The sequence below is a fragment of the Daktulosphaira vitifoliae genome, unplaced genomic scaffold, assembly GCF_025091365.1.
Source record: "Daktulosphaira vitifoliae isolate Bord-2020 unplaced genomic scaffold, ASM2509136v1 Scaffold_4, whole genome shotgun sequence".
NCBI lineage: Eukaryota > Metazoa > Arthropoda > Insecta > Hemiptera > Phylloxeridae > Daktulosphaira > Daktulosphaira vitifoliae.
This window is the reverse complement of record NW_026099575.1, coordinates 5,764,205-5,777,287: the sequence shown is the minus strand read 5'-3', so window position 1 is coordinate 5,777,287 and position 13,083 is coordinate 5,764,205. Positions and strand designations below refer to the sequence as shown.

At 29.0% G+C, this 13,083-nt stretch overlaps 4 protein-coding genes across 5 annotated transcripts; 1 reads left to right on the top strand and 3 right to left on the bottom strand.

Annotated features, from left to right (window-relative positions):
• Window positions 1–118: 118 nt before the first annotated feature.
• On the bottom strand, window positions 119–3,737 carry LOC126905233 (uncharacterized). 2 transcript variants are annotated; one of them, XM_050684755.1, is made up of 5 exons: window positions 3,539–3,737; window positions 2,743–3,030; window positions 2,211–2,320; window positions 1,711–1,950; window positions 119–1,525 (listed from the first exon to the last, which is right to left on the bottom strand). In XM_050684755.1, exons 2-5 carry the CDS (start codon window positions 2,999–3,001, stop codon window positions 398–400), a joined length of 1,737 nt encoding a protein of 578 aa, XP_050540712.1. In that variant the 5' UTR covers window positions 3,002–3,030; window positions 3,539–3,737; the 3' UTR covers window positions 119–397. The 2 variants fall into 2 exon arrangements, with proteins under 2 accessions (XP_050540712.1, XP_050540713.1); XM_050684756.1 differs by lacking the exon at window positions 3,539–3,737 and adding an exon at window positions 3,291–3,429.
• An 89-nt stretch (window positions 3,738–3,826) lies between these two features.
• Window positions 3,827–8,109, top strand: LOC126905232 (pseudouridylate synthase 7 homolog). The gene is made up of 13 exons (XM_050684754.1): window positions 3,827–3,934; window positions 4,033–4,265; window positions 4,349–4,451; window positions 4,516–4,619; window positions 5,032–5,123; window positions 5,185–5,329; window positions 5,656–5,761; window positions 5,991–6,191; window positions 6,341–6,497; window positions 6,590–6,793; window positions 7,224–7,594; window positions 7,677–7,828; window positions 7,883–8,109. The coding sequence occupies exons 2-13, from the start codon at window positions 4,199–4,201 to the stop codon at window positions 8,071–8,073; spliced, it is 1,893 nt and encodes a 630-aa protein (XP_050540711.1). The 5' UTR covers window positions 3,827–3,934; window positions 4,033–4,198; the 3' UTR covers window positions 8,074–8,109.
• LOC126905242 (zinc finger protein 239-like) lies at window positions 8,107–9,065 on the bottom strand. Its single transcript, XM_050684769.1, has 4 exons — window positions 8,872–9,065; window positions 8,650–8,796; window positions 8,404–8,573; window positions 8,107–8,274 (listed from the first exon to the last, which is right to left on the bottom strand). Exons 1-4 carry the CDS (start codon window positions 8,900–8,902, stop codon window positions 8,107–8,109), a joined length of 516 nt encoding a protein of 171 aa, XP_050540726.1. The 5' UTR covers window positions 8,903–9,065.
• Window positions 9,066–9,172: 107 nt separating this feature from the next.
• Window positions 9,173–12,458, bottom strand: LOC126905236 (uncharacterized). Its single transcript, XM_050684761.1, has 3 exons — window positions 12,132–12,458; window positions 11,178–11,259; window positions 9,173–10,375 (listed from the first exon to the last, which is right to left on the bottom strand). The coding sequence occupies exons 1-3, from the start codon at window positions 12,153–12,155 to the stop codon at window positions 9,285–9,287; spliced, it is 1,197 nt and encodes a 398-aa protein (XP_050540718.1). The 5' UTR covers window positions 12,156–12,458; the 3' UTR covers window positions 9,173–9,284.
• Between the last annotated feature and the right edge of the window lie 625 nt (window positions 12,459–13,083).

Below are 13,083 nucleotides of genomic sequence, written 5' to 3'. Positions count from 1 at the left end.
ATTATTAAATAATATGAATAATTTATGTACACTTTTTGTACATAGAGTAACTTATATTATAATTATATGTAAAGTTATACTTGTAGTATATTACACGATAAGCTCTATTTTAGTTACATTGTTTTAACTTCTTTACAAATATAGAATAATATATAAATAAGCTACAAAAAATAAGTTAAAATGTGATTAAAGAAAATATAACCAGTCTTACAGTTAAGTAGAAAATAAATAATTCATGTCTAAAAATAATTTTTATCCATAAAAAAATGACTTTTTAATTGTCTTTTTTAACAATAAATAAATTTGTGGCTACAAAAAAAAAAAAAAAAAAAATGTATAAATAAATAAAATGACAGTAAAATAAATGCATAATAAGGATGAATTTTATTTAACTTTTTCAAACTTCATTAATAAATTCAAAAGCTCTAGCAAATTCATCATAAGCATTGGCACTCATGAGTTGACTTAAAATTTCAGAGGTATCTTGCATAGACCAACCCCGGTCAACTCTTTCAATAGTATCTTGTACTAAGTCCACTCTTATAGCTGAAGATTTTTTATTAATTTTATCACCGAGACTTTGCATTAATAAAATTGATAAAACACCATTCATTTTTTTTAAGTTTTCAATTTCATCAGGATCTTTCCAAGTACTACTTTGATTTAAATCTTTTAACATTTTTGCTCTTTCTCTTAATAACTTATTAATTTTAAAACTTCTTTGTTCACAACCTTTGCATGGAATGAGTACCTGGCAGCATTTTTCTTGTTGAAATGACACTTGTGTCTGAGGAAGTGGGTTGATTAATTCTTTGATTGGTTTGGGTAGTGCATTTTGAATATATGCATTATTATAATTTTGACTTATCACAGATGTTTTAGGTATATTATCTGTGTCTTTTAAATCGGTAACTATAACTACTTCAGCACTGTTTTCTTTGTGCAGTTGGGAATATGAAGATAGATCCACTCTATTAGCTTCATCTTCTGTTACAATAATAATTTCTTCCTCTAATTCTGGCAAATCTTTTTCAAGTTGATGTGATATTTTAGCTTGTTTTATGACTGGTTCAGGTTGAGGTATTGCTTGTAGCATAAGTCCTCCTTGAACAGTTGATACATGAATAACATGTTCATTATTTAATTTAGGACTCTGAATAACAACATTAGGAAGTTGTGTATTGGTTAAATTAATATTGATAGGTTCCTTGAACTTTTTTCTTTTTCTACAGGAAGTATAACAAGTTCCTGATTGATCTTTAGCTTTTATTAATTTTAATTTATCACCAAGCTTAGCATTAGGGATGATATTAGTTGAAAAGTAGTCTGCATATTTAGAATATAAACTGTTATCTATTTTAGTTATATTTTTTTGTTCATCATAGTCAGCCAAAAGTTTATCAACAATTTTTTTTCTTTCCAATCTCAAATCTTGTTCATTTTTTGTACTGACAGATTTTTGTTTTTCATTTACTAAAGAAGGAATAGCAAACTTTTTCAATAATCTGTTCGCTGGATATATCAACTGAAAATATGAAATAATATTAATTTTCTGTAGTAGTTTTAATAACAATTACAATTAATAGTACATAATTTTAAACCTTAAAAAAGTTTTAAAAAATAGTTATTTTTAATATTTTAGAAAAAGATTATTATTAATTCATTTGAATACATCTTAAATTTTACATAATTAATTTATCTAAAAATTACTTCACTATTGTTGTCTGAATAATCATTAGTTTCAAAGTGCTTTGAGCATATTTTAGCATTCGGATTATCTAATAAAAATTGTTTAGGAAGATTGCAAAAAGATAACCATTTTTCTGAAACTTCAGTCTCATTGGGAAAACTATGGAACAAAATATTTTCATTATATTCTAGTACCTCAGCATCATAAATACTATTACAGTTAGATACACAACACTTCACATTATAGATATCAGAAATAGTCTGTAAAAAATAAACATTTTTTTATTATAATATATATTTTTGTTATAACACTACACATTTTATGTGTAGTGTTATAACGCCTTATAAGAAAAGGTGTCCAAATAGTAAGAAAAAGATTTTTATTATTCCAACAATTCATAAAAATTGACCTATTTATTTAGTTATTGAATACTCTGTATATGAAAAGTTGAATAAGTATTATATTAATTAAATAGTCAAAACTTGTAATAAATAAATTATTTTAATTATTATAAACATACCTCAGACATAAAAATATCATTCTTTGATTTATCAACTAAAAAAGTGGAGTTTTCATTATCAATGGTTACGAGTTTTGGTGTTGAATAATTAATATTTATTGATGGAATGGCTGGAAATAATCAAAATTAAAAACGCATTTAAGTAAACAATTATATTAAAATTTTTATACTAATAAGAGTATTTAACAGTGATAATAATTTTAGTATTAACTATTAATATTTTAATTTAGTCAATACTACAAATTAGTCTTAAGAATTGTAAAAAAATTTTATACTTGAAAATAAATAACATTAGCTGAGTTGATACTGAATATAAATTTTGAATTTAAAAATGTACAGGAAAAGAAATTATTTTAGAAAGTTGTTAAATTTTTTCACACATATTTAACTAATAATATTTTTACAGATATTTTTCCAGTTACTTTATATATCATATAATTATATTAACTGAATGAATACTTTGTTTAAATAAAATCACATAATTTTTAATACCTAACAATAAATATCATTAACTCTAATTAAAATTATTTACCAGTTTTCTTAAGTTGTTTTTTAATTTTAATGTTTAGTAATTCTTCTTTTAAACTATTACACTCAAAATCATCAGGAACAAAATGCTCAGAACAAACATAAGAAGAATTCACATTAAATTTTGTTGTTCTCTTAATGACTTGTAACCAAGCATTACGCCTTTGAGGATTCTTGGGGAAAATATGATATGATACATTTTTACCTGCTCTCTTTGTGGCTTTTAAATTATTTCTACAACCCTCTACTGCACACCACGGCATATTCTTAAAATTTTGAGTACCATTTATACCTAAAAAAAAATTGTAAACATATAATTACTTAAATAATAATATATAATCCCCAGTGTGCATTTTAATAGTTTTTACTATCTCTATTGTTTAATTGAAAAATTAGAAATAAATAAGGTATAAATATATCAACATTATAAAATTCTAAGGAAATTAGTGACTTTAATTTCAAAAAATTCTCTCAATTTATTGTTTTTTCAAGTATTCTTTTGGAAAGATTATTTAATTCTTTTAACTATAAAATTTAATAATTAGTTAATACTTTTATTTATTTCTTATATGTAATAATTTTAAACATGAAATATTTTTGTTTTTTTTAGAACTTTATATTCAAATTTAACATATCAGTATATAATATTTGAAAAATTGTATTACTACAAAAACCCTACATTGAATAACGGTAACAACGGTATACTCGTTAAGGTGAATTAAATCAAATAGCTTTAGTTAATTAAGATAACAGAATATGTCATACTACTTTTTTACATCTATGTAAATTTTTGAACTTACCACTAAAATCATGAAAAATTAAGTGTGTTAATTCAAAAAAATAAATGTTACTTCATAGTAATTAGTTTATTATTAATGATACGATTAAAGAATGATAAAAACTGATTAATTTTTTACAGTACTGAATGAGAAATTGAAAAATTAACTCAAAAAATTAGACCGCTCTTATTAATTACCTCAATGACGCAAACATGTTAAATTCGAAAATGTTAATGCTGACGTCACATCATTTCATTTTTCAATTTTTATCAAAAAATAATATTTATTAAGATAAAAAGATAACAGCTAATATTATCAATGAATCTACAGTAAACGACTCACGTGTGTTACATTTTATGTATGACTCTAAATAGTGTTCTTATATAATTTTCTCAATATTGAATCAGAACCTGTTGTGTAAGAAAATGAATTTTTCATAATTTATTTTTTAATCAGTATATAACTATCTAAAAGAGAATTTTAAATAAAATATTCATGCTTATTTTGCATTTTAGAATAAATGGTTGGATTAAAAAAAAAGCATTTGTTTGTTACAAATACTTATTTTACTTTGTAATTATTCTTTATCTAAGTAAAATACGTTCCATAAGTACATATTTTCTAAAAAAAAATTATAAATTAATTTCCGTTTTTATATATTTTGATTGAGTCAAATCCAACATGAGTGTCGTTGTCGAAAATAATGAAAATATGACTGATTTTGGAAGTGCTACCAAAAATAATTTTCGTTAGTAAAACTTAATTTTTTTTTTTTGATGGTATATTTTATTCTCGAATAAATTTCTAAGCAAGTTGATCGGTTATTCTTAGGTCCAAGTAAAAAAGTAATTTATGAAGGGCTTCATGAAATAGATGTTGGTATTACGGAATATTCTACATCTGTTCCCGGTATATCTGCTATTCTAAAACACAGGTTGATCATATGAATTATTTTAATAATTAAAAATATGTAATAAAATAACAATTTGTATCTTTAGATTATCAGATTTTCAAGTAAATGAAATTGATTTAGATGGAAATGTCATAAGGCTTAACAGCACAACTGTTCCTGAAAAAGAGGCAGAAGTTTTTGAACCTAAAGGTTTGACAATCATTTCAACTAATGTTGTTTAGAGAATTAGATATTTTGTAAATTTTGAATTTGAATAATTTATTTTTATATTTAAAACAAAAATTTGTCTCATTGAACTACAGAATTATTTTAAAAACTGAATTTTACTAATCTTTAAGATTTTTATGTTATTTTTTTTCTTATATTTTCTTAACTTTTAAAAAATCCCTTCTTTTAAGAACATTTAATTTTAAATATTTTTCATATCATTTTCAAAAATATTTAGTTTTAAAAATATACTATGAGTATATTAAATTCTTTTAAATTGATCCCAAACTTAATAAAGCTATTTTTCTTACAAAATGTAATTCTAAAAAAAATTGGTAGTTAATAATAATACTTTATTATGAAATAGAATTAAAAAAACAAAAACTTTTTATAGATTTCATTGATTCAACGGGACTGTGTAGTTCTTACATCAATGATATTGATGACTTAATTGTTTCAAAAAGTACAAGACAAATAGAAATTTGTGTAAGTATAAAGCAACTTCATTTTAAACGTTAATTTTCTTAATTAATGAAATTATGAATAGGTTGATGGTTTAACCAAAGAAGAACGTACATCAATGCATAAATTTTTTTCATCCAAATTTGGTACTAAAATAAGTACTAGTACCATCAATAAGGCCCCAAATAAACAATTTATAGTTATAAAATTAGCTAATCTTGTTAAAAATGGTAAATATTAAACATTAAAAATTGATGAAATCACATTGATTTTATTTTATTCCAATATTTAAAAAAATTTAATTGAAAATAATAAAACCAATAGTTACATATTTAAACTAACAGTAGAAAAACATTTTTATCCTGTAAAAAATTTTTACTTTGAAAATATTTCTGAAAATAATCAATATTTTTCATAATTTAAAACATTTGAATACTAGTTTATGAATACTTATTTATTCAATTTTTCTACTTATTTATATTAAAAAAATACTTATGTAATTTTTAAATTTATTTTGAGTGTAAGTTTGATAATCTTAATATTTATTACTTTTTAGAAAGACAATCATGGCCAAAAAGTCGTCCTGAATATTTACATTTTGCATTACACAAATGTAATATGGACACTACACAAGTTGTGAGCATTCTGTCTAAACAATTGAAGTAATTTTATTTTTATTATCTTGTGTAAAATATTTTTGATTATTATTATAAGCAATAGCTGTTAAAATCGTTTGTTGTCAAAATTATGTTAAGAATATTAATTTTATTAAAAAAATTGTTAAATATTGATCCCTATTAACTTGATGAGTCATTTGAGTATTTTAATTTAAAAAGTTAATAAAATAGTTGTTTATTTTTTTTAAATTATTTTTTATATTGCTATTTTTAGAGTTAAAGTCAATATGATCAAACATGCTGGAACTAAAGATAAGCGAGGAAATACAACTCAAATGATGTCTATTCGTAGAATTGAAGCCAATAAATTAGTTAAAGTTAGTGCAAGAAATGTATGGATTGGAAATTATGTGTATAAAGATGCTACTCTAAAATTAGGTGACCTTAAAGGAAACAGATTTAATATGGTACTTAGGTAACAATAAATAAAATGTATATAAATAAAATATTTTAAGAGATTATCAAAATGATTACATAATTACTATAAATATTTATTTATAGTTTTTCTAATTTATAACAATATTATATTAATAAAAAAAAATCAAAAGTTTTATTAAATTTAAGGAATATAAGTGCTAACAACAATGATGTTACAAAAAATATTGAGTTATTAAAAACAAATGGTTTTATTAATTATTATGGTCTACAAAGATTTGGTAGTTCAATGGTATCCCCTACATATGTAATTGGCAAATCATTAGCATGTGGAAATTTTGAACAAGTAATTAACTTTATTTCTATTAAAGTTTTTTCTTGTGTATTATTAGTTAATGGATCTTTTAATTAATTTCTTATGTGCATTGATATTTATAGGCTATTGAACATGTGTTAAAACCAAGACCCATGGAAAGCTCTTTTGAAACAGACCTAGATCGTGCAAGAGCTGTTTGGTGGGAAACTAGAGATCCAAAGAGTGCAATTCAACAATTATCAAAAAAAAACTTCACCATTGAAGCTAAAATATTGAGATCCTTAGCATTCAACGGACCAAAATCTTATGTCAATGCTTTCCAACTGGTATTAAATATTACTTATGCATCACAAAATAATATATTTTATTGAAAATGAATTTATTCAAATGTATATTATTAATTACTGGTTAATGGTTAGCTTTAGGTTTACTTAAAATGTGTCTTTAAATTGGACATTCGTGTACTTTAATGTTAGATTATTAATTTATGAATAAAAAAAACTTTCCAATGTGATACCAATAGGTATAAGATGTTGTTGATGATATTTATTCTTGTGATAAAATATCATTCTTCTTCTATATCAGTTCATAAATATGATTTTCAATGTGTTAGTTATATTTTAGTTAGCAAATTTTATATTTTAAATATTAAGTCTTGACTTATAATTTTTAATTTTAATTTATATTATTAATCAATATTTAGTATGAATATTTTTTTCTTTTATAAGTAATAATAATTAAAATGATATTTTATAGATTCCAAGGAATTTAGTAATGCTGTATCTGCATTCATATCAAAGTTTATTATGGAACAAAATTGTATCTCGGAGGATCAAAGAATTTGGTTTAAAACCAATCATAGGGGATTTAGTGCTTGTAGAAAGAGAAATCCATGAACAAATAGTAGAAGTCATGGAAGATGAAGAAGTTGAAGTTGAGCAAGATGATAAATTTCCTGATGTCACTGCTATTACTGAAGAAACTTTGGAAAATTACAGTATTTATGATGTAGTATACCCTTTACCTGGTTTTAATGTATGTTATCCGAATAATAAAATTGGACAGTGGTATACTGAAATTTTAGCTGAGGATGGCTTGACTTCAGAAAAATTAATGAAGAAAGATAAGTATGTGACTTTATCGTTAGTATTTATTTAAATAATCATATTATTTGTAAGTATTTATAAGTAAAATATGTTTATTTTTTAGACTTTTTTCACTTAAAGGTACTTATAGAAAATGTGTCTCAAAAGCAAGTGACATTGTTTGGTCTATTGTAAATCATAATGACTTAAATGATGATTTATTACTGTCAGACCATGAAAAACTAGAAGGAAAGAAACCATTTAAATCTGTACTTGGTAGTTATAATAACTATTTATTTTTTCAAGTATAATTTTAATTTTTTTTATTAGAAGGCAAATACAGATCATTATTAATTGAATTTTCTCTTCAATCATCAAATTATGCAACAATGGTTGTTAGAGAATTGACTAAACAAGATACATCATCACATTCACAAGCTTCCTTCGCTCAAGTATCGGAAAAACATAAGATAGTCGATGAAAATATAAATACAAAAAAACCAAAACTAGATGAATCTTAAAACAATTAATTAAAATAAAAAAAACTTTATCAATTATTTATGACATTTAACATGGCGTTCCAAGTTAATCTTCTTACTGAAATTTCGTCCACAAATGTTACATTTGTGTGGCCAATGTCCAATATGAGATGACATGTGACTTCTTAAGTTACCTGGCGTTGGATATGATTTGGTACATAGACTACATTTGTGTGGTTTTTCCTGTAGTCACAAAAAAATGTCAATTTTTTAGTCAACTACAATTAGTAGAATACTATATAAAGGTCTATTGGGTCAGGTATGGAAATTTTAAATGAACCAACGGCCCATATTCATGTTTCTCTTTTCTACCTTAAAATGAGTCATTCGATGATAGTATAAGTTTGAACTAGCTGTGAACGTTTTTCCACATAATGAACATGCATGCGGACGTTCTCCGCTGTGAATGCGCTTGTGGGTGTTGAGCGCACTCGAAGTAGAAAATGCTTTCTTGCATTCGGGACACGCGTGTGGACGTTCGCCTGTAAAAGTATATTTTATTTCACGTCGAAACATCTGTTTGCATTTATTAAGACAATTATTGACGGAAAATTGTACCTGTATGAGTTCTCAAATGTCTTTTTAGCAACGATGGTCGATCGAAACCTTTAGTACATATTTGGCAAAATAATCTGTACGGTTTTTTTAACTTGGCTAGAGCTGATTTTAACGAAAGGTCCAGGGGCTTTAGATCGTCCAACTTACCTTAAAAATAACTATAATATCAATCAACCGTTACACTCACTATTGAATTAATTAAATTTTAGAATTTTCATGTACAGTTAAATTGAACGAAGTTTTCTTGAGCCATTCCCACAGTTGTACATCCGTTGTGCCGTATTACTTAAGTGATACGCGAGTCAATAACTCACTTGTCTTATACGTGTCGCTTGGCACCGACACCTATCAGAATATTATGACAAATGGTTCTAGTCGGTGCTTAACTCTTTTTCACCCTATTCTCTCACAAATTCAACGACAGGTTTGCTAAACAATGAACTGTTTAGTTTACTTGAGGAACAATATATTCAACTTCGAGTACTTTATGTTACTATGTAACATGTATTAATGTATCAACATATTAACGCAGGCGTTTTATTATTTATTAATAAAATTAAATACGTACTCTTATAACAAATTTTTTACAAAACATATAAAAATAATAACAAACGAGGAACATTTATCTACACTTATTAGTAACCCTGTCTAACGCTCCACTTAAAGTTTCCCTGTTTATCCGTCTTGACAAAACTAAACACTGGCATTGGTTCTTCTTTAATTTCCCCTTCTTCTTTAGCGTCGCCGGATTGACGTGTTTCTCGTTTATCGACATTATCTTCTTTGCTGTTAAAGTCCAACTGTCTCTTTATCCTAAACGACGTGTGCACTACATGGTCAGAAACCGTGCCTTGAGATAATGGGTTGTCGAATTGTCCAGTGAACGGTACGTGGAACCCATCGTTCAGATGATGGTGACTGTTGAAACGATAAGTATTGGGTTCGCCGAAAATGGAAGACGGCCTAAGCGGCTGCTGGGCCGCTTTTGGTGTGCCCCAGTATATATTGTTGTTGGACGGCGCTTGTCGCACGACAGCGTCCTGTGTTGTAAACTTTGTATTGGACGCCGACGGTGCCCCGTCGAATCCCAAAAATCCGAATGGCGGTGACTTGAAGTTTCGTAGTTGGTGCGACTCCAGTTGAAGTTCGTGCGGATTACTCGAGAAATGCGGGGAGGCCCCTACGACATCGGGACCACCCGAAACTGGGGGCGTCAATATCTCGTTTGCGTCAAAACCCAACTCCCATCGCCCGTTGTTTTGTTGCTGTGATTGCTGGTGATCGTGTGTCAAGGTCGGTGTGAACGGTGTAAACTGTTCGATCGGCTGACTCGCAAACGTCAGGCTCTGTACTTGATTACTCGATGCCGGCGTTTGCACCAGTTGCGGATTCTGTAGCACTGGCTGGGACAGTGCCGAGTTTGGAGTGAACGGCGAAGTGGCTTGCACGATTTGCGGCTGTATCGCGGACACTAATTGAGGGCCGCCGACACTCTGCTGTTGCGATTCTTGAGGTTTTAAATGTTCCGTCTGGAAGTTTTGAAAAGTGAACTCGACATTTGGCGGCGTCAAGTAGTCGGTGGGCATCCGGTCAACGGTCAGATCTACAGTAGACGCCAAGTCCAATGGTTGTGCACCCGACGGTCCGTTAAACTGATCCGCTTGACCTCCTATTCTGGCCACAGTGTGTGTTATCGGCAAGTTTTGCCGTCTACCTCTCAATAGTCCTAAACACAATAACGCTTAATTAACTAACAGTATAATGAAAACCGTAATAGTTTAAGTTTCACAGTTGATTTTATCGTCGTCGATTAGCTTTTTTTTAACGATATCTCGCGATTTCCATCCGGTCGTTTTCGTCGAGATCTTATCTGTCCCGAGTAACGAGTTAATTTAATTGGTTTAAAGTTCAAACGTCGTTATAACGCGGTTGCAGTGGGAAGCTACTGAAGCGCAAGAGAGTAAGTTGAAAATGTACGAAAACGTATTTTGACGATGTTTGATTTCGTGTTAAATTGTCCGTCTAATTGAATCGCGTTTTCGTATTAACTTCAAACGGTTCGTTATGTCATCGCGCCCACACACATCAATGTTCGGTGCACAACAACAATGGGAAGCATTGTACGATTTATTTGTCCGCTTTAAACGCACCGACCGAGTCTGTTTAGAAAACAACATCATCATAAAACGATTTGCGTTGGTTTTCTATATTACAACGACCGAATGTGCGACCGACGACACGGTGTTTTTTCGACCGTCTGTGTTTTGCACGGCCGACTGTAATGAACCGACAGATTTCAGTAATTTCCTTGGGCCCGCACAGAGATACACAGACTCCATTGGCCATGAGATTTCTCTAGCCAATTGGATTGCGCAACGCGCACACCGTTCGGGTTGTCTGTGACACATAATTTTCCCGGAATATTCGTCCGGGTGTCGTGCAGTTTTATGGAAATTACAGTTTTTTACACGCGTGCGTTGGAAAACTCAACGTAGTCGACACTTATGATCGCACTGCGTACTACTTACCCGTCTTACCGTCTCGTTCGATCACATATATTTTCTTTACTTCCAGAGAGTGCACGGTGATCGCGGAGACTGCCAGGTGCACCTAAAACATAAAACGAGGCGTGTGATTTTTTACCGTCAACTCGATCGGAGTTCGTAAAAGTCTTTGTGGTCGAACGACGAATCGTCAGATCAAGTGCAGACATTTTAACCGCCCGAGAAAATGATTTTTCCGCATTCGCCGTCTGCGGTGCTCGCCGTGTTTTCCTGATGTCATTCTTTCACACGTTTAATGGAAACCGTCACTAATACACGTGCACGCGGTTTGACATTAGGGAAAGTGGTCGCCATATGGACACGCGAGGAGGCTACATGACAAACAGATCAAGTGGAAATTGTTGAAATTAATAACACGCCGTCTCGAGGACCTGCTGTTTCGATACTATTGTGTACAGCCCTCGTGACGGTCACAGCGCGCGCAATACAATCGGCAGAGTTTTTATTTTTATTTGGAAAATTACTAACTGGGTATGGAAAGTGAAATGGCCGCGCGAACGAGGTACACGCGTCACAACTTGTTTACTCGAGAAATTGTAAAAAGCCAAAGGTAATATTTAGCAATTTTATACAGTTTTTTTTTAGATTTGTTTAGAAAATAATTAATTTTAAACCGATAAAAAAGAAAACTTTATCTTCGCTCGACTCTCTAACTATCAAATTGTCGTTAAAAGTTGTATCGGTTTGTTTACTAATAGACGAGACAGTTTTTCTCCGTTTAAATCAATTAAACAGTTCCGATAAAAAACCGCATGTTTAATAGACCGTTACGAAAACCAACGAATTGTGATCGTTTTGAACGTTGTCTTTAAACGTCACTTTTATTTTCTATAGTTAACAGTATTGTTTTAATTAACCGATACGAGTGTTCATCAATCGTACAACCGTGTGGATATTGTAATGAAAAAATTTACTTACCAAAACAATGTCTAAAAAGTTCATGTTGTTATGAGAAATCAAGTGGACAACGTAAAACTAAAATCAAGTGAGTAATTTACGAGTCAAGTTGCAACAAGATCACACTTGCTTCGACGAGTCCTGCGAATAGATTGCCATTAAAGCGGACACTATTGTAGGACTGCACGGGCCAGTTTCTCCTGCATTTCCCCTCTATTACGCGTTTTATCCTAATGTCAACACACTATACTGTTGCCTTTATTAACCGAAACAAACAATAGTTTTTCAATTATCTGATAGTATTTGTATTTGCGAGTACGTCTCGCTATTCAACGAGGATAATCATAACTCATTATGGACGAGTATCATATTATTATTATTATCTTTCATAACGATAATTGCCGCCTTACATTAGTACATGAGCCGTATCAAAGAGTTGTTTATAAAAATACAAAATTCTATTTAGGATTTATAACATCTTAGTCTAAAAGCCAATATTTTTTAATAATCATGTAACTATAATTACATTAGTTTGTTTCGAATTCCCTAAAGGTATAGCCGAGACGCGATTACATTTTCTTTTTACTCGCCTTAAATTTAAATAGTGTGTATAATAATTAAATATTAAGCAACCTCAATAAAACCGTCAAGACGAGTTGTACATTTAAGGTAAATTTCGGGATTTATTTAATTTTTTGTTCTCAAATTATTACTGATATTAAAAACGACTTAAAATTATTTATCATTATAAAATAGTTTTCTTTCTGTCCCTTTATTTAATATTTTTTCTAAAGATCTTAAATTTTATAAATTTAATGTATATTTCCTATCAACCAAATGAAAATTTCTTCAAAGAACTGCCTGTTGTAAATGCTCAAAGTCGGGAGATTTTTTTTTTTTGTAATATAACTAGTATAGTGTAGACTAAATACAAAGACTAAGCAGAGTCTGCAATTCTTCCAGAAAATTAAAT

What these genes read in the sequence shown, in the direction of transcription:
- LOC126905232 (XM_050684754.1), top strand. Translation starts at nt 4,199, where the DNA reads ATGAGTGTCGTTGTCGAAAATAATGAAAATATGACTGATTTTGGAAGT. An exon ending in CAAGACAAATAGAAATTTGT is followed by an intron (nt 5,124 to 5,184) that starts GTAAGTATAAAG and finishes AATTATGAATAG; the next exon opens with GTTGATGGTTTAACCAAAGA. An exon ending in AGATTTAATATGGTACTTAG is followed by an intron (nt 6,192 to 6,340) that starts GTAACAATAAAT and finishes ATTAAATTTAAG; the next exon opens with GAATATAAGTGCTAACAACA.
- LOC126905236 (XM_050684761.1), bottom strand. Translation starts at nt 12,155, where the DNA reads ATGAACTTTTTAGACATTGTTTTG. An exon ending in ACTTTTTAGACATTGTTTTG is followed by an intron (nt 11,260 to 12,131) that starts GTAAGTAAATTT and finishes TTTATGTTTTAG; the next exon opens with GTGCACCTGGCAGTCTCCGC. An exon ending in CGAACGAGACGGTAAGACGG is followed by an intron (nt 10,376 to 11,177) that starts GTAAGTAGTACG and finishes TATTGTGTTTAG; the next exon opens with GACTATTGAGAGGTAGACGG.
- LOC126905242 (XM_050684769.1), bottom strand. Translation starts at nt 8,902, where the DNA reads ATGGCTCAAGAAAACTTCGTTCAATTTAACT. An exon ending in ACATTTGAGAACTCATACAG is followed by an intron (nt 8,574 to 8,649) that starts GTACAATTTTCC and finishes ATACTTTTACAG; the next exon opens with GCGAACGTCCACACGCGTGT. An exon ending in ATCGAATGACTCATTTTAAG is followed by an intron (nt 8,275 to 8,403) that starts GTAGAAAAGAGA and finishes TTGTGACTACAG; the next exon opens with GAAAAACCACACAAATGTAG.
- LOC126905233 (XM_050684755.1), bottom strand. Translation starts at nt 3,001, where the DNA reads ATGCCGTGGTGTGCAGTAGAGGGTTGTAGAAATAATTTAAAAGCCACA. An exon ending in AAAACAACTTAAGAAAACTG is followed by an intron (nt 2,321 to 2,742) that starts GTAAATAATTTT and finishes GATTATTTCCAG; the next exon opens with CCATTCCATCAATAAATATT. An exon ending in ATTCAGACAACAATAGTGAA is followed by an intron (nt 1,526 to 1,710) that starts GTAATTTTTAGA and finishes TCATATTTTCAG; the next exon opens with TTGATATATCCAGCGAACAG.